Genomic DNA, 26,681 nt, shown 5'->3' with positions numbered 1-26,681 from the left:
GAGGGGGCCCCCAGTGCAGTAGCACCACGATGGGAGGAACATCCCTGGAGCCGAGCCACCAGGTGGGGAGCTGACCTGGGCGTTCCTAAGTTGGGACCTGCCAGGGCCCATTATTACTAAGATTAGCTTTCTTTTAAACTTCAGAATACTCCACCTTGTTCTAAAGCACTTTATGAAATCGTGTGACTTTTTATAGTGTGCCGGTACGAAGGAAACTACATGCTTTTCTGTGTCTGCAGTTTCCCAGTGTAGGTGATGTGTGAGCCGGGTACACATTTTCGGGCTGACAGTTTTAGACTGCTGGACACACGCTGTCACCAGTTTGGGAGGTTTAATTTAAAGTCCACAGAGCTGAGGTTTGTGCAAGTGAACACATAACGTACAAGATCCCATCCCTCCCAGCATCTCAGCTGCATGTGTCACTCTCTTCCTTGGTTGAAGGGGAGCTAAAGTTTCAGAGAGTAGTGTGGAAGACTTGCCTGAGTCCAGTGTCAGCCTGCTCTCAGGCAGGCTGCATGTTCACTTCTCAGGGTGACGGCTGCTCACCACGGCTGCTCACTGAGCCCAGGATGCCTGAGCAGCCTGGGGTGGGGACGCAGGCAGGAGACGGACCCCAGTCTTTGGGGGTCTGCTGAGGCTGGGACGACAGAGGCCAGTAAAACTTGCCCCACTCCCTACAGACGTGTACCTCCCAAGGGGAATGTGGGTTTTGAGGCTCAGAGACTTCTGCCTCCATCCTGAGAACAGTGGAAGGCTCTGAGAGGTTTAGAGGAGGGGAGAAAAAATGATCAGATTTCTGGTCCGGAAGGACCCTCCTGTGGCGGCATGGAGAATAGTCTGTGGATACTAGAGTCATGTCTTCGTCTGGGCTGCTGTAACAAAGCCCCACAGACCGGGTGGCTTATAGACAATAGGTGTTGATTTCTCACAGTTCTTGAAGCTGGAAGTCCGAGTCAGGCTGCCTGCGTGGTCGGATGCTGGTGAGCTCCCTCTTCCAGTTGCAGATAGTCTTCTCTCTGTGTCCTCAACACAGCACAGAGAGGGCATGGTTGCTCTCTGGCGCCCCTTTTATAAGGGCACTAATCCCCTTTGTCAGGCCTCCACCCTCACGACTTAATCGCCTCCCAAAGCCCCACCTCCTAATACCTTCACAATTGGCGGTAGGATTTCAACATGGGAATGTTAGGGGTACAAACATTCAGTTCATTGCAATCCACAGGGGCTAGCTGAATGCTTGTCTTCCAGGGTGAAATGGGGAGGGGGAGCCTCAGAGCCTGGGCCAACGTCCCCGAGAAGGAGGGCTCTGGCTGGGGGGTCAGCAGTGAGGGGGAAGAAGACTGTGAAGTGAAGAAGAAAGTGGAGGGGGCCTGAGAGGAAGCCTGAGTGATGGTCTCCCAGGTGGACAGACCCTGGACTTGGGGCCAAATCCTCTCCGCCACACGATTCTGTGTATGAAGTTTTCCCAGTGCACAGCCATGCTCGCTCAGTTGCATATTCTCTGTGCCTGCTTTTGTGCTACACATGTGGAGGAGACTGGTTACACAGAGACTGCAGAGCCTAAGATATTTTCCATCTGGGCCCTTACAGAAAAAGTTGGCTGGCCTCTATCTGAGCTGCCTGTTCAGTACAGGAGTCACCAGCCACCTGTGGCTGTTTGTATTTAAATAAATTGATTGCATAAAATTTAAAAATTCTGTTCCTCAGTTGTACTAGCTGTAGTTCAAGTGCTCAAAAGCCACCGTGGCTAGTGGTTCCTGTATTGGACAGTGCAAAGATAGAGCATTCCAAACTGTGGCAGAAAGTTCTGTTGGCATCACTGGTCTAGAGGCAGCAGGTGGAACAAGGACCATGTTACCCAGCCTGGACCTGAGATGTATTGGATGGGGGGAGCCAAGCAGGCAGGCAAGAGCCCTGCAGCACAGAAGCAGAGGAGAAGGCCAGAGAAGAACTGGAGGGTAATGGGCAGTTTCCCGTTGTCATCTTTATTTCCAGAGGGTCTGGGGTGTAGCCATGTATGTTGGGTGTTGGTACAGCCATGTTTTGGAAAGGGCGTCTTCGTCTTCTGGGATTGCAGCACGTGGCTGTCACCTTGGAGGCTGAGGTGCCTCGAATGACAGCTGCCTGGGATCCCAGAATTGTCCTGACACTTCTGGGGGTTGATTTCGTGCAGTTACTTCCATGGAGCACTGTGGAGTAATGTGGGAAGTAGACCGGCCTCACCCCGCTGGCTGCAGACGAGTGGGAGATGGTTTGGCCCTTCTCCTTGGTCCCTGTCCTTGCTGCCATGTTCCTTGTGCAAGGAGAGGCACGCAGTCCCTTTGTCCTCAAGGAAGACTCTAACTGTGCCCCTGTAGTTCCAGGGCCCTGTGAACCGGAAGACCTCATCGATGGAATCATCTTTGCTGCCAACTACCTGGGGTCCACCCAGCTGCTCTCAGAACGGAACCCTTCCAAAAACATCAGAATGATGCAGGCACAGGAGGCCGTCAGCCGGGTCAAGGTAGGCTGGGCTCAGGGGCACCCTGGGTCACTTTGGGGTGCATTGGAATGGGGGAGGCGGCCTGGCACTTGCAGTCTGTGTGTACTCTGACCCCCAGCCCTCGGCATGGAGAGCAGGAATGCCAAGGCACCCGGCGAGGCTGAGGGAGGTTTTGGCCTTGCGTGGGAGAGGCCTGGGCTCAGCCCAGAGGGGCTCAGCCAGCTCCTTAGTCAGGGCCACCTGGAAACACAACTTTTTAAAGATGATCCTTCTTAGCATGCCAGTCATGAAACATGTTTGTATGGAACCCCGAATCCCAGTTCGACAGTATCTGTAGCTTTAGCACCATTCAGAGCGCTTGCAGAAAGGGAGAAAAAGAAATCATAGGTTTTATTTGAATTCATGACCTCAAGGAAGGCTCTGGCATACTTGCAGCTCTAGGTGCACGTTGGATCGCCTGGTTTTGAACTGTGCGTGCAGCCAGGCGAGAGCATGAGGCCAAGTCAGCAAAGCTCACGACGTCGGGAGGGAGGGCCGCCGTGGCCTGAGGAGGTGCCCCTCTGGGCAGTACCAGGGCTGCGGGTCCTGCCAGCCCCCTCCCTGTCCTCACTGTACACTGACCTCTTTTAACAGAGGAGAGGGACACCAAGTGGGAGCCCACCGTGTTGGTCAGGAGAAGCGAAGCCACCAAGAGCAGCACACAGCCCTGCCTGCCCGACGCCTTTGCCGCCCTGGACCCAGTCCCGCTCCTCTGCCCTAGAGCCTGGCGCTCTTCTTCCAGCCGGTTGCATGTCACTCGTCCTCAGTGGCACCCTCATACCCGAGTGGTGGTCGCTAATTTCCAGGGCTCAAGGGACGAGTGTGGGCTTCTCCTGATCAGTGTATGTGCTCACTGAGGTGGTGGCCTCCCACCTGCCACTGGGCACAAATTCTGAGCCCTGGGATGTTGACCACGAGACGGGAATAACATTGCCGCACCTTCCTTCTCTTTGCGCCCATCTGCTTTTCTTTTCTCTTACATGCTGCTCAGAGGATGCAGAAGGCTGCTAAAATCAAGAAAAAAGCGGTGTGTAGGACTGTGGGTTTGCTTGTGTTTCTGTGGCTTATCCTGTGCAGTGGAAGAAGTGGGGCGGGGGTTCCATTAGGAACACAAATAATGTGGCAAATGGTTTTTTCTCTTCCCTTGGTAGGTAAATACTAGACTTTTGAATGAAACCACAGACACTTTTTTTTTTTAACCACCCACTTACAGAAGAATTTAATCGTTGCCTTTTTTTATCTTTCTTTTCGGAGTCTCCATGTGCTAGGGCGTGCTTAATGCTGTGGTGTTACTGTTTTATGTGGATGTTTGTAAAGGTGGCATTTGATATGACCATGTGATGCATTTAATGCCCAGGCCACCTGCACAGAATTCATTAAATTGTTCTGATATTTAAAGACTTGTTAACTTTAATTTATTAAATCTGGTTGATGAGAAGTTCGTTTTGCCCAGGAGATGCTTTCTCTATTGCAAAGAGTTTCTGGAGCGCGGACCTTTAACACTTGGGTTGACCTTCAGTCATTTCTTTGTAAACCTGGTCATTTAGTAAATGCTGGGATTTTTTTTAACTAGCCTCCCAGTACGGGAAATATTAAATGCTTGGTGTCAGAGTGCACCAACTTGGCACTGGCTTAGTGCTTAAACAGCAAAAGATTTAGTCCTCCATCCCTGCCTGGAACAGCATTTTCTCGCGATGTGGCCAGAGGACCGTGTCTGGGGACTCCCTCCCCCTTCAGTGAGACTGCTGTCCCGGGACATTCACTCTTTGCTCAGTGGCATCTCCTTTGATTCCCTCAGCTGCAGGGGAGGAAGGAACTCATGCGTCTCCCTCTGCCCGGGCCAGCTTTCCACGGGGTGCACAGAACAGGCCTGGCTTTGCAGACCTGCAGTTGGGGTGTGCTTCCCCCACAGAAGAGGGGCCTCCTGCCCACAGCAGCCCAGTGCACCCCAGGGGTGCCGGGCAGTTGGAGCAGGGTAGTCATTGTGGACAGCAGCCGGCTCCTTGGGTTTGCAGTCCAAAGAGCCCACCGGGTCGGGCACAGGCAGACCCAGCTCAGAACTGTCTCAGCGGCCAGCTGAGGCCAGCTGTTGACATCCACGAAGGGCTGTTCTTCTTTTCACGCAGGGAGATGCTCAGGATCATTGCCAAGGGGCTCTTTCCTAGTCTGCCACAGTTGGCGAGGGAAATGATGACGGGAGGGTGCACCATGAGCCTGGGGCCCAGGAGTGGGCGGCATCCCCAGCAGACAGCCATTCCCACTCATAGAATTTCTGGTGACTGCAGGGTCAGGGCCCCCCATCCACAGATGTGCCCACCCTGTTGTCTGAGGTCCCTCTTAGGGTCCATGCTGTTGATACCCGCCCTCTTCCTTCCAGCAGGAAATATGATGGGGTGAGCTTTTCCCTTTCATTTTAGTTTATTGATCAGGTTTTGCCTCATCCATTTACCCCCAGCTTGAGCCCGCTTGGCTCCACATGTCCCTCTTCTCCATCAAATGTGTCATAGCACTCAAGTTCCCTCCAAAATTGTCACTGAAACCAAGGGCCACCTGCACTTTTTCTGTTTTACTTCTGGCCCAGGCTACTTTTTAGCGGAGGGTTTTGAGCAACAATCCTGGAATATAACCTTTAAAAGCGTGTAGAAGATAACCTAATGTTTAAAAACAGGGAAAAAGGAATTCCTCCACAGTCCTGTAGCCTATTTTCAACTGCATTATTTTGAACTCTCTTTTCTTTATAATCAGTTCAAAACAGTGTCACCCTGGTCCAAAAAGACCTTTTCTCTTGGGAACTGAGTAAAAATACAAATTTATCATTATAATACAGGGCCACTGTGCACATCAGAATTCTTGAGGAATTGTCAGCAGGGAGATTTTTGATTTCAGATTTTCTAGTGAGGAATTAAATCCCAGTTTCTGCTCTTTTGAAGTGGAAGATAAACCACTGTGGGCTCCTGAGAGACCACCAAGAAATATTTACTTCAGTGGGCAAACGGAAGAACGTGTATTTCATTGCCACTGTGCAGTAGTAATTAGGCTTCCCACAGATGCAAAAACCCATGAAAGGCTGTCTTGGTTTGGGGCCGACCCTGAGTAGTTCACTCAGCTTCTAGAACATTCCAGGTACACATAACTAATGGCCATACGATTTGCGTACTCTAGGAGATGACACAACAGGGGCAAGTGTGATGGCTTCTGCCAGCGTCTCCTATGTTACTGTGAGGGCAGTGCTCGGTGTAGTGGGGATCTTGCTTCCATGAGGGTTTTGTGAGACCAGAACCAAGGCTGCTGAGGTGGTAACATGACTGTGACTTTTTAAATCAGGAGAAAATGTTGACATTCTAAGCCAATTTATTTGAAAATTTGTTCCCCGTTTCCTGGGGATACTTGGAATCCCAAATCCAAGCACTGTAGCCCAAGTCCACAGACCCTGTGCCTCTGCGGAATCTGGTAAGGGTGGGCAGCAGGCCCGCTTAGTGGGGAGCAGAGGGGCTGCAGTTTGGATGCTGTGACAAACGACCCCAGGCATCCGGCCCCTCTCTGTGCTCAGACTTCCAGAAACGTCTCCTCCCTCCTTCTCTCTTCCCTGTGCAAACTGCCTTTAGAACTCATTTAGCTACAGATTCGCTGAAAGGCGGCATGCGCTTAGATTTCCGATGGCTGCTCCACGCGGGAGTAGCATTTCCCTCTAGGGGCGCTCAGGGTTATTAGCAAAATTGTCAGGCCTTTGTTCAAGTTCGGCTTTATTTGTTTGTAACAGTATCCACTGTCCTTTCTTAGAATTCTGAGGGGGATGCCCAGACTCTGACCGAAGTGGATCTCTTCATCTCCACTCAGAGGATCAAGGTGTTAAATGCGGACACACAGGTAAGCATTTAAAGATGGTTATTTAAAATCATGTAAATGAACTCCTCCCTTCCAATCGCAGGGGCCTTAGAGGAACAAGGTCTAGCCGCAGAACTTTCCCTCTGGGGCGGGGTGAAACTGTTGTTCCGAGGACAGTTACTCTGGTCCCTGGGCCCTGAGTGGGTTGTGGTTGTGGGATCCAGAGTGAGCTGGGGGCCGGGGAGCGTCAGGCGGGGAGGGTGTGCTGCTGCGCCTGCCATTAGAAACAAAATGAGGGGCCGGGAGGGGAGTTGGAAGTTTGTGTGCTCAGCAGTGAGGATTCTAGAATGGCCTTCCTGAAACCTCCACATGCCAGGCCTGGGGAGTCCAGCTGGAGGGTGGAAATCCCTTGGTGCCCCTCAGCCCTTGGCCCCTGGCATGGTGGCACTCCAGTGGGGAGGTGTCTTAAGATTCTCTCCCTGTGAACCGCGTGCCGCCAGCGGCTCATGGCTGACGGCGATTCTGCTCGTCTTCTCTGTGTGAGTCGTTGCATGAGGCTGCTGGTGGTGGGGGAGCCGGGAAACTGAGAGCTGAGGAGAAAGTGGCCATGTAAGATGTCAAGGACTGTAAGCTGAGATGGAGAGAGGGCGGAGCCGGGGTGGGGGTTAGATGGAGGGGCTGGGGCAGCCCTAGCCGTGCTCTCCACCTGAGCTTTGCCGTGAGAGGAGCTGGCCGCAGAATGAGACGAGGAAGGGCCCCACTGACCCTGGGGACCAAGCTCGTTTCTGGCCCAGAGGCCGGTAACGGCCCCTTGCTTCTTTGCCTTTGGCAAGTAATCTGTGTGGTGACCCTCCAGATGTGTGGGTTCCCTGTTCCCCAACACCGTTTCGCCTGATGGTGTTGGCATCTAGAGACGATCTTGCCTGAATTGCTTACAACGTTGGAAATGCAGGATGGTGATTTTCTAATTGTGTCACGCTTTCTTCTTTTATTGTCTGGTGTTGTTCTGTGAAGAGAGCTTTTGTTTCTTTCCCCCTCTTTTTCTCTCTCTTTTCACCATGGACTCATGGATTGTTTTTTAACTTGTGTTATAGTCTCTTACTATTATTATTCTTTTTGATGCTCAGATTATCACACATTTGGCCAGGGACCTTCCAACTGGGTCCCGTGTGGTCTTGACCTCCTTTCTTCTGTCTGTGAGGGCGTCCTTGCTGTCTGAGACAGTAATGTGTTCTGAGCTCTCCTTTCACTTCCCTTGCCCCAGACCTGGAATCAGCTGTTTCTTTAAGGAGCGTGGTTTCTTTTAGTGGGGAATGATGTACAGAAACGAGGACCTGGGTGCTGGCTATGGTCATTGTTGCTGGGGTGTCATTGCTCTTGGGCCCTTGCAGTGACCAGCGCTAGACAGTGTGTTTTTAAGAGCCGTAAGTTCATACTTGTACCTCCTGTTCGAGACCAGCACTACAGGGCTCCTCCTCAACTCTCCCCATTTTCAGACTCCCCCGTGTCCTCTGGTGTCCATCCTGCTCCCAGCACCATCAGGGTGCTTTCTCATTTGCTCTCTCCTTGGATGTAGACAATGCCCATATCTCTGGGCTGCTGGCAGGAGCAAAGGAGAGCTCTCAGGTAGCAGATGCGTTGGGGTCAACCCCTCAGGGCCCAGTCGGTGGGAAAACCTGGTGTTTGGGGACAGAGGAGGCAGCAGGGCGTGTCTTGGAGCTGGGATAGCGTCATTACATGGTTCCTTCCCTGGGCCACTTCCAACCCCAGCGCCCCGCTGCCTGCGCCCCTCGAGGCACTCAGCACACCCCGCCGTGGCCACTGCAGTTCTCCTTCCTCCTCGTGGTCTGTCCCCGTGTCCAGGCCTGGGCCTTGTCCCACTGATCTTTGTGTCCTGCAGCCCCACTCCCCTTGAGCCCTGCACTTGGTGAGAACTCAGGGAATCACCTTTGACTGTGATGACCCTTGTAGCGGGCACACTTCACAGACTTGGACTTTGTTTCCTGATCTTTTGTTGGCAAACTCTCTGGACTAGATTCCCCCTCCCCCTGCTCTAGCCACCATCCCTCATCTGCCCACCTGTCGGGGGCCCCAAGACCACCCCGGGTTCAGTGATTTGCTAGGAGGCCTCACAGGAGCCAGCATGTAGTTGTACCCACAGCTGTGATTAATTACGGCAAAAGGTTACAGAGCAGAATCAGCAAAGGGAGGCTCCAGTGGAGTCACACAGGACGCACCGAATTCCCCCAGCAGCCAGTTGAGACAGCACTTGTGAAACGTGGAAGCTCATGGAGAAGCAGTGCCCAGGGTCTTTCCTGGGGGCTGGCACAGAGGCACCTTCTGCCTGCCAGGCACCAAAGTTCCAGACTCCCGGAAAGCGAGCAGGCGTGCAGCCTGGACCATACTGTTTGCACGGACAGCTTAGGCACGTTGGGCTTCTTACCAGGTGGGATGAAGGCACCCTCCTGAAATCCAGGTTCCCGGACCCCAGCCGAGGGCTGCCCTTGCAGGCAGGCCTTCTAAAGACAGCATCAGGCCTGCTGCTTCTGCAGTTCTTTGTACGGCTGCCCTCTTGCTGATGCCCCTCCTAGGGCACTGCAACCCAGGGGTGGGAGTGTGTGCTTGGGGATGGAAACTGGGCTCCATCCCTGTGAACTTGTGGGCTTAGACAAGTTCCTGAACATCTCTGAGCCCCATTTACTCTTTCTGAGACCCCTTGCCGGACCCTGTGAAAGGGAGATGAAAAGGCCCAGAGCAGCGCCCCCACGTGCTAGCCAGGTTTCCCTCATCTAAACCACCTGGAACCCTTGGGGCTGGCCTAAGGAGAGGGAAGGGCAAGCAGGGTGAGCTGAGGGGGGTGGGAGGGTGAAAGGTGAACTAACCAAGCACTGGCCCCGGTGGGCCTTGGCGGCACCATGGGAGTCTCTGTTGGGCCAGGGCAAGAGTGAGAAAAACCAGTGCTGGGAAGTGGGGTCAGGACGGTCCTATAAGCTGTGGTCTGACCGTCTGCCTGAGGTGTTCGGAGTGACTTGTCTGGCGTGGGCAGCCATCAGTAGTTTGCAAGCTTGCTCTGGGTGCTATTAGGATGAACTGAAAGAGCGAGTTGCAGCGGGAAATTGGTTTGACTGAAAAATAATAAGTATTGGCAGAGGGGCTAAAGAGATGGAAACAGATGAGAGACTGGCAACTGAAGCGGCCAGTCAGCACAGGAGAGAGGATTGCAGGCACGTTGGTGGACAGTCATGTTGGTGGCAGCCTCTGTCTGCGAGGAAGATGGCTTTGCTGTGGATATGAGCCAGAACTGAGGGAGAAGCACATTTTTGACACCTGGGGAGTGCTTCGGGTGTTTCTGGCAGTGGCCAGAAGTCAGGAGATGCTGAAGAGCCCCCGCTGACTATTTCCTTTCCAGTGTCCCTTCCTGAATGGTGGCTTTTATGGTTGTAAACCATCCCTATAGCCTTGGCCAGAAGCAATTCAGCTCGAGGAAGACAAACGTGGAGCAGTATCCCCTGCAAAAATGGATTCTGAGAGGAAGAAAAGGGCCTCAGAGATTGCAGAAACACCTAGTTTTCTTTTGTGGAAAAAGGACAAAGGCATAAAAGACCAACTGATTGGTTTCTCAGGGCCTTTATGTGCAGCCTTGTTAGGTAGGGGTCACGGGGGAGATGCTCAGTGGAAATTCCTGTCAGACCACAAAAGCCATCAAGAGTAATGGACCTGCCAGGGGGCGAGGGAATTGAATGGCCGGAGACCCATCTATCCGAGTCAGGCAGGTTGCCTCAGTGTCCCCTGGCCCAGGCCCAGGCTGATTGGGCTCCGTGGAAAGAAGTAATCCTGGGAAAAGGCTGGCCTTGAAGCCTCCCTTCTCCGCTCAGAAGGAAGACGGGGCCAGGCACACACCTTGCAGGGAGGGGACACTTCTCCAGAGACACGGATGGCTCTGGCGGGGGCGGGGAGGGGATGGCTTCACCAGGTGGCTGGTTCCCTGGTCCTCCTCCCGCAGGACCTGAGAGCCCCTGCCCGGCATCATGGCCCCACTGAGTGTCCTTTTGGAAGCTGTGGGGCTAAGGTGATTGACCTTAAAATGCTCTGTTCTCTAGAACAGTGGTTCTCAACCGCAGGTGACTTTGTCTCCCAGGGGACATTTGGCCATGGCTGCAAATATTTTTGGTTGTTACAGCTTGGAAGAGAGAGGTGCCACTAGCATCTAGTGAGTAGAAGCGAGGGTTGCTGCTAAACATCCTGCAGTGCGCAGGAAAGGCCTTCACAATGAAGAATGATCCAGCCCCAAGTGTCAGTAGTGTCAAGGTTGGAAAACTCCAAACTCGAGTGTTTTTTAATGGCTTGTTCTCCATACCATCCCCTAACACAGACCCCTGGTCCCTCTCCTGACAGGAAACCATGATGGACCACGCCTTGCGCACCATCTCCTACATCGCAGACATTGGGAACATCGTGGTGCTGATGGCCAGGCGCCGCATGCCCCGGTCGGCCTCTCAGGACTGCATCGAGACCACCCCTGGGGCCCAGGAGGGGAAGAAGCAGTATAAGATGATCTGCCACGTGTTCGAGTCCGAGGACGTAAGTAACTCACAGACATGACATGCCCCTCCCAATGGCCCTGGCCCCACAAGGGCTCTGGGATCCCAGGCGCCGTGATTGATGTTTCCATGGAATCAGTGATTTTTCCCTCTCTGAGTTTGCAGAGAGAGTGAACACAGTTGTATTTCACTTCATGAAATAAGTTCTTCAGGAGCTGTTTATGAACTGATATATCAGGGGTTAAATGTACTGGGGGAGCTATCTATTTGAAAAAATCCTTTAACAAAAGCTTTTTTCTCCTAAAATAAAATAGTCCTTGACTGACCTTTCTGTTGTAAAGATGCACATTTTCATGCTAGGGTTGCGTCCAGGGAGGCACATGTCTCTGAGGTTTGGCTTTGCTTTCGCTCGTGGCCATTTCACGTCATAACAAATTGAAAAGTAATTTTGAAGTTTAAAGTCCTGCAGACTTGCTAAGAGACCATAAACCCTTTGACTCCCTCCTTCAATGGGAGGAGCATCTTTCTGATCCTGGAATTGGGAGAAAGGGACCCAGAAGGGAGCAGCGGGAGAGAGGGTGGGCCCAGGTCTCTCTGCTGCCCACTATGGGCAGATCTTACTCAGGGCAACCAGGGAGGCTAGTGCTGAGCCTTTCTTGTGGATCTTGTCAAACAAGAATTTTTAAAAATTCTGTCTTCTCCGTGGACACTGGGAAAGGGCATTCTTATTCACATATGGACTTGCAAGTGTCTCAGGGACCTGGAGCAGTGGGGAGTGGTCCCAATATTTTCATGTCTGAAGACAGGCTTACTAATGATGGAGGCAGTAACCTTTTTGCTAAGAAGTTCAAGTCAACCAGAAGTGCTCTGAAACAATGGCATGTTTAATGGAGAGGAAATTTAAATACAGACCCACTAGTGTACACACCTGTCTGATGGTTGTCACACTGCGCTGTGTGTTGCTATGATGCTAAAAGCTATGCCACCAGGATTTCAAATGCCAGCAGGGTCACCCATGGTGGATAGGTTTCAGTGGAGCTTCCAGACTAAGATGGACTAGGCAGAAGGACCTGGCCACCACTTCTGAAAAAATTGGCCATGAAAACCATGTGAATAGCAGAGGAGTATTGTCTGATGTAGTGCTGGAAGGTGAGTGGGTGGCGTAAAATAACTGGCCAGGGTTCCGCTCTGCTGGACACGGGGTGGCTAGGAGTCAGAATCCACTCGACAGCACTGATGACAAAAGTGCACACATGTATTCTTTTCACAGATATCTGTGGATTCCTGAATGGGCATTGTTGTGTGGCTTGAGGATGTCTTAGAGACCTGGCATGAGTGGATGGGTCCTTGAGAAGGGCTGTGCGTGATAGGCAGGGTGAGGCAAGAAGCACGCCAAGTGGCACAGGGTGAACAGTCTGCTGGTGCAAAAGTCATGAAGGGGCAGGGAGAGGACAGGTCTCCGAGGTGCCAGCCTTGCAGATGGTTGTGGGCAGAGGGTTCAGGGCAGGGGTGCTGTGGCCTCAGAGTTCTCACTTCAGTGGGAGAGAGGGCTGCGAGCACAGTATGGAGGAGCGGGGTGGTCAATGGGGGCCCCAGGTGGTCCTTGAAAGAGTGAAGGAAGGACCCACCCAGTAGGGTGAAGGGACACTGAGCAGCTGCCTAGAGGGCAGGCCCCAGATGTGGCTCCATCCATGTGGTCTGGTGACAGCAGAGTGTAACACCTGGAGAAAATGGAAGGCAGCATTAAGGACCCTTGTGGCCCTCTCTGAGTCTTGGTTTCCCCTCTATAAGACGGAGCTCATTCTGCTCCGGCTGACGCCAGGGTAGATGATCCACAGAGGTGAAAGTGTCGGGGCAAAGTAGTGCTGGGGGTGTGGCGGTGCCTCTTTCCCCTTCTTTGCCCACCTGCAGGAGGCCACCTCTGAGTGCCAGCTGCCAATGCTAGCCCCTTGCTGAGGGCCCCGTGCCCACTCCCCACTGCCCAGGCAGGGCTCCTGGCCTCACAGCTGTGAACAGGCCCTGGCTCTGAGCTTGGGGGCAGGGGTTCCCTTGTCTGCGGGGCTCCAAGGGTGCACCCCTATAGCCCAGGGAGAGTCCTCAGGAGCCTGCCACCGGCCCAGGTGGGAGGGATGCCAGAGGCAGGGTGAGAGGGAAAGTGGGAGCCCACAGCATGTGGGGAGATGCCAAGGGCTGCCAGATTGTGCCCAAAGGAACCCTGGCATGGATGGCCTTGCTATCCCCAGGAGCTCCCACAGGCTGGGGTGGGGGACCCGGCAGAACCCAAGGCAAAATCCAAGGGCAGAGGGTAGCCTTGCCAGGCTGTCGGCCTAGGGCTGAAGGGAGCTATGTTCTCGGAGCAGCCTTCCCAGCTAGGGGAACTTGGTCAGGCAGAGATGGACCCAGAGGCCTGGGGGTGTCCTGGCAACACTGAGATCCCAGTGGGGTGGGTCATGTCCTGGCTTCCAGGTCACTCCCTCAGCTCCCCACGCCCTCAGGCTGCCTCCTTCTGAGGCCTGATTGCTAGCTTTGGCCAGAGCTTCTGCCAGTGCTCTGGGGATGTGCCACTGCTGGGTTCCCCACCACACAGGCTCCTCTTGTGTCCAGGCCTGTGGTGTCACCTGCGGTCCCTGGGCGCCACCTGGCGGTCCCAAGGTGCTGTGCCTCTGGCTGGGCCCACCTGCTGCAGCAGCCCCACCAAAATGCTGGTCTTGGGAGAGGGCAGGGCTTGTTCCTGCCAAGTGAAGGTCAGCTTGTCCATCCTGTCAGCTGTTCAGGGCTCAGCTGAGGTGGGCAGTAGCTATTTAAGGAAAGTCTGCTGTGCTCTGCCTCTGATCTCTGGCCCAGCCCACCTTTTTTACACAGGGCTATTCCTTTGCAGCACCTGAATCATGCAATGTGTAGAGCAAGAAAGGGATTTAGGCATTTATAAGGCCAGATTCCTCGTTTTCACCTGTTTTGGGGTTCTGTTGACCCAAGGTTTGCTGGTGCCACCCATGCAGAGTCCTCCTTGATGGCAGCTGGAGAGCTGGGTGGCAGCAGGGGCTAGACCAGAGCTGGGGCTCTTGCAGCCCAGGGCTGGGGGGAGGGGGCCCTGCTGTGGGCTGAGACGTCACCGTCACCGAGCATTGCCGTGCTCTTCCAGCTGCACAGCTGTGAGCATGCCTGACGTTTTCCAGGAGCTCGGGGCTTTAGCTCTCGCCTCCCACCATCCCCTGTCTGCACAGCACAGGTGACAGGCAAGGCCCTGGAGTGATTTTGCAGTGTCCAGGCCTCTGCAGCGTCAGAGATGCAGTGACGTCCACAGAAGTGGTTCCGTTGAAGTAGGAAGAAGTGATGTGCTCTGTGGGACCTGTGCTGGTGTCCCCAGGTCTCATGCTGCTTGTGGGCCTCAGCCTGGACCAGCCACAGCTCCCACAGGAGTGGCGGGTGCCCTGTCTCTCCAGCTGACGCTGGGCTCTGCTGCCGAGAAGTGAATATGGGGTAGACAGCTAACAGTCTCCATGACACTCCCCAGAGTCCACATCTCAAGTCTATTTTTGGAATAAGATGGGTGGAAAGAAAATACAGTACAGCCACCAATGAAAGCAACAAAAATATGATATTTAGCAAATAATTCATCGTTTTCCCAGACTTTATTTGAAACTCTGCTTTGTCCTGAAATGTCTGGGACTTAGAGCAGTTCAGGTGGGGGCAGTCAGAACCAGGCCCTGATGGGGACAAGGCAGCAGAAGGGTTCACCCCATGGCGACCCACAGTGGAGTGTTGGTGGAAATGAGGTCCCCAAGTTTCTCTCTCATTCTTGTAAGTCCAAACCAGGGCGCCGTGCAGGCTTTATCCGTGCACCTGCACCCAGCCTTGCTGCAGCCCCTCCTCTCTGGGTCGTGTGGAGCCTGTGCTTCCGTGGGGGTCTCTAGTGGGCTTCTCCCTGCCCACAGGCCCAGCTGATCGCCCAGTCCATTGGCCAGGCCTTCAGTGTGGCCTACCAGGAGTTCCTGCGGGCCAATGGCATCAACCCCGAAGACCTGAGCCAGAAGGAATACAGCGACATCATCAACACCCAGGAGATGTACAATGACGACCTCATCCACTTCTCAAACTCGGAGAACTGCAAGGAGGTGAGCCATACCTGCGACAGGCCACGGGAAGCCATATTCCACTAGTCTCCACTCTCCACGCTGAGCTCTGGGTGACCTGAGCCGGGCAGCCTCCGCGGGAGCTACCCAGTGCTCCCCCCAGCTCGCTCGGTGGGGAGGACGTGAGAGCAGGCCTTCCCAGGGCGCTCACACCAGTCCCGGTCTGCACAGCAGACTGAAGTCTGCCCGAAATGGACATCGTGCTCCTGCCTTCAGAGCTGAGGCTTATGTGAAATGAGGTGTGGGTGTTGTTGTAACAAAGAAGCTGATTACAATCAGTCTTAATGACCTAGAAAATGTGCCTTTTAATGCTGCTATTATCATCTGCTGGTGCTCAGCACCCAGGAGACATTCCTGAAAAGCATGTGGGAGGGAGCAGCTTTAAAACAGGGAGCCTGGGTGCTCGGCCCAGGGAGTTCTGAAGATGCCAGTAGTGGGGGCCTTAGCTGGTTCCAGTGGGCCTGCTCAGGGGTCCTTAGGAAGTTCTCCTAAGACAGACGCCCTGTGGATGGCCATACCCTGCCTGCTTTTTGAATGAATGAATGATACTAGATTCCTGTGAATGAGTGAATGGATGAATGAATTATCCTGACTGCTAAGTGAATGAATGAATGACCTGACTGCTTGTTGAATGAGTGAATGATCCTGGCTTCTTGCTGAATGAGTGACAGGCAGCTTTCTGAGAGTGACCCTTGAGGCAGAGAGAAAATAGAAGGACTTTTCTAGGAAGAGCAAAGGTCGGGGGCAGGGTTTGAGTCCTGGAGTCTGAGAACATTCCTCTGGCCTCTGCTGGCCTGGGAGGGTGAGGGGAGCAGGAGCTAGGACATGGGCTGTGCTTGAGGCTGGGGGAGTCGATGCTGGCTGTGGGAGGGGAGGGAGTCTGTGTTCCCAGTTCCCTGGATTGTTGGGGGGCCCCAGGCGGGCTTGGGAGCCAGAGCCAGATAAGGCCAGGCCTAGGGAGCAGGCCATGATGAGCTGGCCTTGGTTCTGGAGGCAGGGCTGGCACCACTGGGCTCAGGGGCATGCTGGTTCTCTGGTGGGTGCTGGGCAGAGGCCCCGGGCACCTCTCACTCTGCTGATTTCCTTGCAGTTGCAGCTGGAGAAGCACAAGGGCGAGATCCTGGGAGTGGTGGTGGTCGAGTCGGGCTGGGGCTCCATCCTGCCCACGGTGATCCTGGCGAACATGATGAATGGCGGCCCGGCCGCCCGCTCAGGGAAGCTGAGCATCGGGGACCAGATCATGTCCATCAACGGCACCAGCCTGGTGGGGCTGCCCCTTGCCACCTGTCAGGGCATCATCAAGGTGAGTGCCCTGGGCCCCCTGCCCGGGGGTCACCAGCTCTGCCTCACTTTCTCCTCGCATGTTGTAATCCCCACTTGACCCACGAGAAAACTGAGTCCAGAGAGACCCACCTAGTGACTGTGAACCAAAGACTCTACCACATGCTGAAGTCAGAGAAGGACCTGGGCTGCTCCTGGGGGTGGGGAGGTGACCTTTGGTTTCACTTAGCCCAGTTCTGAGCCACATTGACCCTAGGTAAGGGCTGAGGACCTGTAGATGTAGGGTGACCAATTTGTCCTGGTTTGCCTGGGACTTTCACAGGTTAGCACTGAGAGTCCCTCTTCCTGGGGAAACTGGGAGGGTTGGTCACCCTGCATGGATCCAATTGCTGGGAGGTCACTCTGACCGTCTGACCCTATGAGCCTGCAGCTTTTGGAGGTGCTGAGCTCCCTGTCCCTGGAGGGGGTCATGCAGAGGGACCCCAAGCAGGTGGGACCAGGGGCTTTCAGGCCTGGCCACTCCAGATCTGTAAGAGCCCCGGGACAGAAAGCTCAGACAGGCCACTCCAGGAGGGGCCTGTGCTCTCTCCAGGGTCTCCAGGCAGTGGCTCTGATGGCTGGGGGCAGTCCTGTGGTCCTCTGTCTGGGGTCTGCCCCCAGCTCTCTGGCCCATTCCCTCTCTACCCCGCTGTGCTCTTGGTGCTGGAGGAGGAGCTTCCCTCCTCCCTTGTCAGCCTGAGAGATGAAGGGCATTCCCGAGGCCAGGACACTCCATGAGTTGGTTCTGGGAGTTAGCCCAGCTAACCCAATAGGTGACCGACAGAAAGGTGTAGACAGACAGACAGACGTGGGAGAGGCCTCAGTCAGTAGTGCCAGAGGCTCAGTCAGCCAGGACCCTCCCTCTGAGGACTGCAGCTCCCAGGCACTGCCTCACCTGGGCTCTGTCGGGGGGGTGGGGGGGTGTGTGTCTGTGTGTCTGTGTCTGTGTGTGTGTGTGTGTCCATCCGTCCAGGGGAGCAAGCTGAGCTGCAGCTGAATTGAGGTTTGGGCCCCTCCTCCTGCCTTCCCACCCTCACCCAACCCTAGAACTGTGGCCTAGGGTGTCTGCTGTCCTCTCTGGGGCCCAAGGTCAGCCTCGGCTCCAGCTGGCCCTGTCTCAGTATAGACACCAGAGCCTCCTGCTCACTGATTTTCAGTGAGCTGCTCCCTCCCCTTCCTCACCCCGCCATCAGCACCAGAGCCCATCACTGGAGGATGTTTTGAGGAAGGTGTCTCCACAGCCCTTCCACACAGGAAGTTCTCCTCCTACAGTCAGCGTGGGGAGGGCCCCTCCCAAGAACCGCCACTGAGGGTGACCCTGGCCTGGCCTGTGGGTCCTGCACGGTGGTGCTCAGAGCTTGGCCCCTGGCTCTGGGAGCAGCTTGCTCTCTGCTGGATCAGAGGGCACACACTGCCACCTGGGAGACCCAGCAAACCTGCATACGGGTCAGGGTGATGGCTTTACCCCCTCACAGGGGGATACTGAGGCTGAGAGGGGACTGCCTCACCTGGGCTCATGCCCCTGCACCGGGGCTCCACCCTGCCAGTCGCCTCCTCCTCGGCCCAGGCCTGTGAGGGTGTGCTTGCAGATGGTGTCTCAGGCCCACTTGTGACTCCTGTCCTCTGCTCTGCAGGGTCTCAAGAACCAGACGCAGGTGAAGCTCAACATCGTCAGCTGTCCACCGGTCACCACTGTCCTCATCAAACGGCCCGACCTCAAGTACCAGCTGGGCTTCAGCGTGCAGAACGGAATTGTGAGTCCGCCCCCTGCGCCCTGGGCTGCCTCCACCATGCGCGTGTGTGTAGGGCCTGGGTGCGGGGACCTGGGGGGCAGCTTCTGTCTGGCGGGGCCGGCCCAGCCCCAGCACCCTGGCAGGCCCCAGCCGGGGGCACAGCTGCCAGCAGCCAGGTCTGGAGCTTTCAGCCAGGACAGGCCTGGGCAGGGAGGGAGGCCCGTGTGTGGCCGTGGAAGGGGCACCCTGGGCCCTGCGGTGGCGGTTCTCTCCCACTTGGGAGAGGCAGGGGGCTTTCCAGCCACTGCCTTCTGCAGACACACAGCCAATGGCGGCAGCAGACTCACCTTTCAGCCACAGATCTCCGCTCAGTGTTCATTCACTTATTCATTCACCCACTCAGAGCCATTTGTGAGGTGCCTGCCCTGTGTCAGGTGCTGTGCCAGGCACTGAAGAGGCAGGAGGGCTTCCAGGAGGAGGTGATTCTAGGCTTGAGTTGGTCTGCCTAAACATCTATGCCTGTTCCTCAGGCCAAAGCTCTTCAGCCCAGAGTTCCCACCTTCTCTTCTACCTGCATTTGGCTGGTGTGAGTTCCACTTCCTTGGTTGTTTCTCATGCAAAGGTCTAGTGGGTGAGGACATGGCCACAGATCGAGGACAGAAGAGGGGAGGCCAGTCATTTCCAGATTGCTTAAGCTAGCCCTGGGTATTAAAGAACTGAGGAAGAGATGGTGCAGTGGGTGGGAGTGGTGTCGGGGAGGGTGTGCGTGCCCATCCACGGCCACAGAGGAAACACATGCAAGAATGTTCTAGAAAGGCAGCTGTAAATGAGACAAAACTGCCCCATTGCTGTCTGGTACAGAAGCTTGGGGAGGTGCAGGGAGCTGGGAAGAGTCTCAGGGCTTGGGCCCTAGGCCCGTTTTTGTCCCTTCTGCTAGAGCACGCTGCTGCTGTAACGCACATTCCCCAAACCTCTACATGGTGAGAGTTGAATTCTCGGTCATGTCACAGTCCAGTGTGGGAGGGGGCTGTGCTCTGCAGAGCCACTCAGCCCTCACCTGCGTTTTGGAGGCCTCACTGGCTCCTCTGATCTGCCTAGCAGCTGAGAGAAGACAGGGCCATAGATGTGACCTTGGCATTTCAGGAGCAATAGGGAAAGGGTGTGAGGGCATCTAGCCAGTGTTGGCCATACCTTCCTAGCTGTGTGACCCTAGGCAAGTCACTTAACCTCTCTGGGCTCTCCTTAAAAGGTGGTCGTAAAGATTACCATAAAGTACACCGAGACGCCCAAGGACAGCCCCCTGGGCCCTGATTCTGCAGAGGGGAAAGGCCCCTTGGCACTTGTACCCAGGCACAGGTGCCTAGCCAGGTTGTCTGCATCCCCTTGGGGACTTCTGTCGGGAAGAGTGCATCTGCCATGGGAGCTGGCCAGCTGGTGGTCTGGCTGCTCTGTGTACACGTGTCCTGGGTACAAGCAGCCACCCCAGCTAATTTAGGAGCTCTGCGGGAAATCGCCCGAGGTCCCTTCCTGCAGCTGCTGAGCTGGGGCATGTGCCTGGGCTCCACACTCTCAGAGGGGCTGAGAGGGGACTTCTGACCTGCCTCTGACATCCTGAACCGGCATGCGGGGCAGGCGGATGAGGGCGAGGGCTGTCAGTGATCCCGGCAGCCCCCGAGAGGGGCCCTGCAGTGCAGGATCCCGAGGGCAAGCGGCCTCATGGGGCCCAGCCTCTCCCTCCTGCATGGCACCGGGCAGCTCACCCAGCCTGGATTCATGGTCTTTGTCTGTACAATGCTGCTCAGTGCAGCGCAGTCACACTGTGAGCCCTGCGGGAGGACAGCATGTTGCATCCGGGTTGGGTTTTCCGACATGGCCGGGCTCCTGTGTGTGGGCTGAGGGGGCTGCCTGCTCTGGGGCCTGTGAATCCAGGATAGACCTGATGCCCCCCACCCCGTCCCCAACACTTTCCCCTGTCAGCTCATTTTAATCCTTACAACAGCCCGAGAAGGAGCACCAGGACTGGTAAGGAAGCTGGGGCGCAGAGAGGTTTGGTAACTTGCTCCAGGTCACACAGCTAATGCGGCCATCCGGGACTGTGGAGAGACAGGGAAGAGGAAAAGAGACAAGGAAGGGGAGGGGCTGTGATTTGTGTTTTGTGGGGACAAAATTAAAATGAGCAGGAAAGGACGGGGACCCCGGCCCTGGGAAAGTGGTGGTGGGGACAGGTGCAGTGCAGCCTGAGGTGAGGCTGTGAGCCTTCCTTCTCAGAGACCAGGGGAGGGGAGGCAGCCAGGCAGAAGGCAGAGTGATGGGGGCTCCCCTGGGGAGGTGCCAGAGGGGTCTCTGCAGGTGGGGGTGGGGGTGCCAGGTGGTGTGAGTGGCCAGGAGGCTGAGGGCAGTGAGGAGGTCAGGGGGGCTTGCAGAAGGTTTGGGGGTGCAGGGATCAGGGTAGCAGCAGATCTAGGCTTTTGGGGCCTGGAGCTGGGGGAAAATAATACCCAACTCTGAAGACAGCATTGCCAGGGCTGCCCCCGCCCAGGTCACAGATGCACAGGCGGATCCTGAGGCAGAGTGTCATCTGTTTCCTGGTCCATCTGCCACTGGTCCAGGGTCCAAGTTCCAGGGTGTGTGAGTGAAGCTTGGGGCCGGGCGGCAGTGCCGCAGATGAGGAGTGGCCCAGCCCAGAGGTGGGCGCTGGCAGCTGAGAGGCAGGGGCTGTGGTGGCTCTTGGCTTCCTCCCAGGTACAAGGCAGCTTGCTGTGGGAGCGCCAGGGAGGGTTGTAGACAGAGCAGATGAATCTGCGTGGCTTTGTCCCATCCTGATCCATCTCCCCAGGGACCTAAGAAGTGGGATGCGGGCAGCTGCATCTCCGCCTGGCCCTATGGCAGTGGCCTTCGGCTCAGCCACGCTGACCCCGTCCTGCGCCTGCTCTGTGAGCACCCGTGCCTGTGGAGGGTGGAGGGGCTGGCCATCCAGGCTCGGCCCCCATGGCGTTCAGAGGCACTTCTACTAGGCAGCTGCCACCATCGCCACCTGTGGCCTGGGCACACCCACTGCCTGGACTGTGTCCAGTTGTCTGCGGTGGCTGATGAGTGCTACGGGTTTCTTCAGTCAGCCGAGGCCTCACAGGAGGAGTGGGTTTGGGAGAGCATTCAGGAGGCCTGAGGGTGCTGGCCACTCCTGTCCAAGGGTTTGCTCTGGGCATGGAAGAGCCGTCCCTCAACCCTCACATCATGGTCAGGTTGGGGCCAGTGGCCCCAAGGGCCCTGGACCTCAGCTTCCAGCCCACCTGGCCTTGGCAGAGGGGCCTGGCCTGGGAGCTGTCCCCTCCTGTGTGGTCTCCTGCTGCCCTGCAACAGTGGAGCTCTGCCCTGGGCGTCGCCTCTCTCACGACCACTGGGCCTCCTAGTCCCCAGTGCCCAGTGAGGCTCTCAGGAGTCCCCTCCCACCCTCACCAGGCCCCACCTGGAGTCCTGGCTCCAGCTGGCGTGGGACAGCCACGGGGCAGCCCCTCAGCCTCCACACAGCCTGACCACACAGTGACCGTCTGGGCAAGTGGTGGCGGGAGACCTGGCTCGGAAACGGCATTTGTCAGCACCTGCACGGACCCCTGTGGTTTTCGGCCCATTACTGCAGAAGCATTTGCCGTGGCAGGTGGCAGGCCTTAACGTGCAGGGTGAGCAGGGAGATGAAACATGGCCCAGCACTGGGCGTCTGGGTAAAGCGGGTGCTGTCATGTGAGAGGTGAGAGGGAGGGGCCCTCTGCACAGCTGTCAGTGTGTGCGTTTGTGAGCATGCGTGCCTGTGTGTGTGTGCCTGTGGGTGGGGTGGGCCACCTGTGCCTCCTGGGCCCCACCTGGCCTCATCCTGGGCTTTCGTACATCCCATCCTTTCTCCAGAACAAGAGGATCCATGTGGCTAAGAAGCCGTATTACGTTATGGAATCTGCCTCTCCCGCCCCCACCCGGTTTTCCTTAAGCGCTGACTCCGGGACATCTATCTTGCCTTATTTTCTTGGGTACTTTTTAGTTGTGGTAGAATACAGTTACCGTTTAGTGTACAGGTCAGTAGAGTTAAGTACATTCACATTGTTGTGCAGCCAATCTCAAGAACTCTTCATCTGGCAGAACTGAAACTCTGTCCCCATTGAACACTGATGCCCCCCTTCCTCCTCGCCCAGCCCCTGCGGCCACCCTTCCACTTTCTGTCTCTGTGAGGCTCACTGCTCTAGGCCCTCACGTCTGTGGAATCATACAGTACTTGTCCTCTTGTGTCTGGCATAGTTCACTTAGCATGATGTCCTCAGGGGTCATCCATGTTGGAGCAGGGGTCAGAATTTCCTTCCTTTTTGAGGCTGAACACCATGCCATTGTTCGTGTGCACCATGTTGTGTTTCTCCATTCAGCCGTCGATGGACACGTGGAGCATTTCCCTCTGGGCTGTTGTGAATCGTGCTGCTGTGAACGTGGGTGTGTGGGACGTGTGTTTTCCAGTGTGTCTTGTTTCATTGTTGCAAGTGCTCCTAGACCCCCAGTCCGTCTGTCTGGGCTCAGTTCTGGGAGCCAGGAAATGTAGACCACCCACTGGGCAAGCTCTTCCCGCACACCTGGGGCATCCCTATGGAGCTGGTCCAGTTAGGGAACGGCATTATCATCACCGTTTCCCAGATGAGGACTGAGGAACAGAGGTGTGAGGTAACTTGCCCCAAGGCTACCAGCTGGGAAGTGACAGAGTGGGGATTGGGCCCGAGGCTGGCCATTCTGGAGAACAGGCCCACTGTCCACCATCAGACACTTGTGCATGATATCAGGGTGTCAGTGGGCAAGTGCACGCATGGATATGGTGGCATTTGTGAGTAGTACAGAGGCTGATGCGTTTGTACCTAGGGACTGGGGCGTCGGTAACCAATCAACAGAAGTGCACATGAGGCCCTGGTAGTGGCTTCCGTTGTGGCTGGCCAGCCAGTCTCTCCCCTCACTGAGACCGCAGGGACCACCATGCCCACTGACACTGGTGTGCCACACACACCAAGTTCCCCTGAGTCCCCTGGAAAAGTTTGCTGATGTCTGAGTTAGTTTTGCACAAGTGCTTTTTCCATTTTCAGCTTCATTACACCCAAAGTACAATGCATTAGTTTGCAGACAGGCTCTAGATGACCCAGTTAACACTGTTTCTAAATGGATCCCTCCTCTCTCTTCCCGAAACACCATTCAAGAAATCAGGAAGTCTCCAGCCAGGGGGCACCAGCCTTCCTCCTGTCAAGTGCCCCCTGTGACGTTAGAACACCCCACGGCTGAAGTGGTTCCTGTGGGGCGGGCCTTGTTTGGGAAAGCCAGCCGCCATGTGTGTGCCCCTCCTCAGCTCTTCTTGCTCCCCTCCCGCCCCTTCTGCCAGCCTGGCCCCAGATTCCAGCCAGGTCATCCCCCAGGGTCTGAGTCCAACCTCCTGGCAACCCCCTCTTAAAAGGCAATGCCATTTTCTCCCTCTCCCTCTTCCGCTCCCTCTTCACCTTTCCTCAAGTCTCCATGACCAGGAAGGAAGCTGCCACCAGAGAATTAATCATGCACCTTCTGCAGAGTGTCCCAGCTTCTGTCAGGAGCAAGCAGGGCCCTGCCTCACACTCACTCAGGCTGGGAAACGAGCAGGCCACCCTGGAGTGCCTTCTTCAGCATCTTCACAGCCAGTTACCCTGAGCACAAAACCCGCTTAAATCATTCGGGGTGGGGAAAGAATAAAAGTGCATCCTTACCGCTGTCTGGAGTGTTTGGGCCGTTAGGGAAGCAGGGCCTCCACTTGGCAGACGGGTGTGCCCCCTTTCTGGAAATGGGTGGCCTCAGGTCAGCCTGTTTCTCTTTCTCTGCCCATACCCTGGTCTGAGTGCTTGAGTTCCAGGGCTGTGACCAGGTCTGCTGCAGGACTCCAGGTGCCAGGCAGCAGTGGCCTTGTGCTGTGACATCAGTCTGCACATGTGTCTCCTTCCAGAAAGAGCAGGACTCTGAGGGCTGGGAGGGACCCTCAGGGCTGAGAGGGAGCCTGAGGGCTGAGAGGGAGCATGAGGGCTGAGAGGGACCCTGAGGGCTGAGAGGGAGCCTGAGGGCTGGGAGGGACCCTCAGGGCTGCAGGTACCATGCCAGGATCTGCACACACATTGTTTGGAAAGACCTGTTGAGTTTGTGACAACGTAAAACTTACAAAACAAATGACAGATGGGAAACCTGTGGTGGTGCCAGGGTCAGCCTGTGGTCAGTGGCCTTTTAAGCCTATCTCAGCGTTGACAAGATGCCATGCCAGGCCCTGAGGGAGAGAAGGGTGGGTGGGCAGGCAGGGTGGAGTGGTCAGGTCTAAGGGTGGGAGAGTCGGCCCCAATGGCCCCAGAAATCAGATCCCCAGCCACTTGAGCAGGACTGGCGGCGGGTTGGATGAGAGGTGGCCCTGACACAGGCTGGAGTGCCTGACGTGAGGGTGGAGGAGTCTTGGGTAACTCCATTCCCCACGGCTGTGCCTCCTGCAGGCAGGGTGACCTCTTAGAGTGCAGACCAGAATCACCCTTCCTGACTCTGGGTTAGGGTTCCCTGTCTTTTCAAGTCTGAGGACCCCTAAAAAGTCACAAAAACCTCCACAGGACCATGGCTCTGCTGGTAATCTTTTCAGACCAAGGAAAGTGTAAGGACAAAGGCTGCTGCGAATTCAGTGAGGCCTTTAGGAGACGTGGGGTGGGCCACTGGGCACTTGGGGGCCAGGGTCCTGCCAGCTGGGCCTCCTCCGCCTGCTCTGGGCTCCCTCTTCCTCATCCTCAAGCAGGGCTGGTGGGGCGCAGCCCTCCGGGGCACATACATAATGGTGAGGAAGGGGCTTCAGGGTCCCAGTGATGCTAGGATGCTGGTGGAGGTGCCTGGGCTTGGGTTGACAGGTGGGGCAAACAGGAGACACCTCCAGTGGTGGCTGTGGTTGCTCTCAGGAAGCTCAGCCCTCGGGGTGCTGCCATCGGATGCCTGCCTCTGCCCCTGCGCTGTCCGTGGATCAATAACACAGGTCCTTGGAAGCAGCTGCTGTGGGGAGAGGCCTGGTGCTCCCTCCCCCACCACCTCGCCAGGACTTCAACACTCCTCCTACCTGGTGCTTTCATTCCTGTGCCTTTCGTGGGTCCCCCAGGGCCTGATGGAGCCCCCTGGGAGCCCCCCTTCTCTCCAAGAGCCAACAGTGCTCGCCCTCGGCTCTCCTCTCCCTGTTGTCTGCATGGCTGTACACGTTTCTGATGACTCGATCTTTAGTGAATTTCACAGTCTTGGGTGCTTCATCATCATTTCCCCAAACTCTTTCCATTTGTCAACTCACAAAATCATCACCTCCTTGTGAAATGGGAATGGTGACTATCTTCGCTTGAAAGAGGAGCAGAGTGTGGCTGGCAGAGAATCTTCTAGAATGTGCTTTCCCTGTGCACAGCTCCAGCCCTGCACACTCCCCTGACACAGGAACAAAGGCTCTGGGATGGCTAGGGGGGCACACTGCACCCTGGGGGATCTGAGAGGCCTGATGATCCTCCCACACGCCGTTTTTAAACAACACGTTCCACGTCATAAACCTCCCCATTCATGGGTCAGCAGATGGCATGTGGAGCATTTGTCATGTGGGGCTTCTCCCTCTGCATGGTTAACTTCCCCCTCCCATCCTTGGGGACAACAGTGAGTGCTGGCGGGTGTGGCAGGATCTTGTGTGCTAACCTGACACACGTGTCTGCTTAGATTTGCAGCCTCATGCGAGGGGGCATCGCGGAGCGAGGTGGTGTCCGTGTCGGCCACCGTATCATCGAGATCAATGGGCAGAGCGTGGTGGCCACGGCCCACGAGAAGATAGTGCAAGCTCTATCCAACTCTGTTGGGGAGGTAAGACTGTGCTGCCACCGCCTTCCTTTTCCTGGAGCCACAATCCAAGTCTAGGGGCATCTGGGCCCATACATTTCCATGACCAACATCTGACCCCTGAGGCGGGTGTATGAGATGCTCAAGAAAGCCATTGGTCCCCACCCTTCTCAGGAGAGCATGTCCATACCGGGTCTCAAGCATGTTCTGCTTGTTGGTGTCTTCCCACCTTGACCTCTGTGAGCCAGCCCCTCTCTGGGCAGCCCTGGGCATCAGCTGAGCTGGCTGGGCTTGTCTCTCACCCAGAGAGGGTCTGTGACAAGGATGAGCAGGATGGCAGATGGCATTTTGCCATCCTGTTCGGCTCTGTTTGTGCAGCACATGGGAGGGCAAAGGTCGGGGATAGAGGTCCTTTGACACTGTTTCTGGAACTGGATCGTGCATGCTCAGTCTGGGAGCCCTGGCCTCTGCAGGACTCCCCTGCCAGCGCACGAGGCTCTGGCCCCCCACAGAAGTAGGGTCGCCCCGTGCCTGCTGTGTTCCTGCCCACAGAGCCGGCCAGCCGTGGCTGCTCCTCCTTTTCCTGCTTAGCTGCTTTTAACCTCCCTTCTTCTCTAGTTCTTTCTGGCGTCAGTGCCATGCTAGCATGAGGATGGACGAGGGTTCAGAGGGGAGGGGCAGTTTTCCTCAAGGAGCTCACGGTGACCAGGGGGACTCAGGGTGAGAAGACGCTAGAGTGGGTGATACTGTG

At 55.9% G+C, this 26,681-nt stretch overlaps 1 protein-coding gene across 17 annotated transcripts in view; it reads left to right on the top strand.

Moving 5' to 3' along the window:
- Nucleotides 1–26,681, top strand: part of APBA2 (amyloid beta precursor protein binding family A member 2) — a 233,040-nt gene that overhangs the window by 203,187 nt on the left and 3,172 nt on the right. For 11 of the 17 annotated variants that reach the window (XM_014845465.3, XM_070496695.1, XM_070496673.1 and 8 more), the window contains 8 exons: nt 2,355–2,500; nt 3,510–3,545; nt 6,299–6,385; nt 10,739–10,924; nt 14,820–14,999; nt 16,108–16,320; nt 17,972–18,091; nt 25,814–25,954. In XM_014845465.3, coding sequence (XP_014700951.2) covers nt 2,355–2,500; nt 3,510–3,545; nt 6,299–6,385; nt 10,739–10,924; nt 14,820–14,999; nt 16,108–16,320; nt 17,972–18,091; nt 25,814–25,954 — 1,109 coding nt within the window. The remainder of the gene's footprint in view (nt 1–2,354; nt 2,501–3,509; nt 3,546–6,298; nt 6,386–10,738; nt 10,925–14,819; nt 15,000–16,107; nt 16,321–17,971; nt 18,092–25,813; nt 25,955–26,681) is intronic. The other 6 variants (XM_070496710.1, XM_070496728.1, XM_044763090.2 and 3 more) reach the window with 1 other exon arrangement.

Source organism: Equus asinus, chromosome 2 (assembly GCF_041296235.1).
Source record: "Equus asinus isolate D_3611 breed Donkey chromosome 2, EquAss-T2T_v2, whole genome shotgun sequence".
NCBI lineage: Eukaryota > Metazoa > Chordata > Mammalia > Perissodactyla > Equidae > Equus > Equus asinus.
Note: the sequence above shows the minus strand (reverse complement) of the source record. Positions and strands in the feature narration are given on the sequence as shown.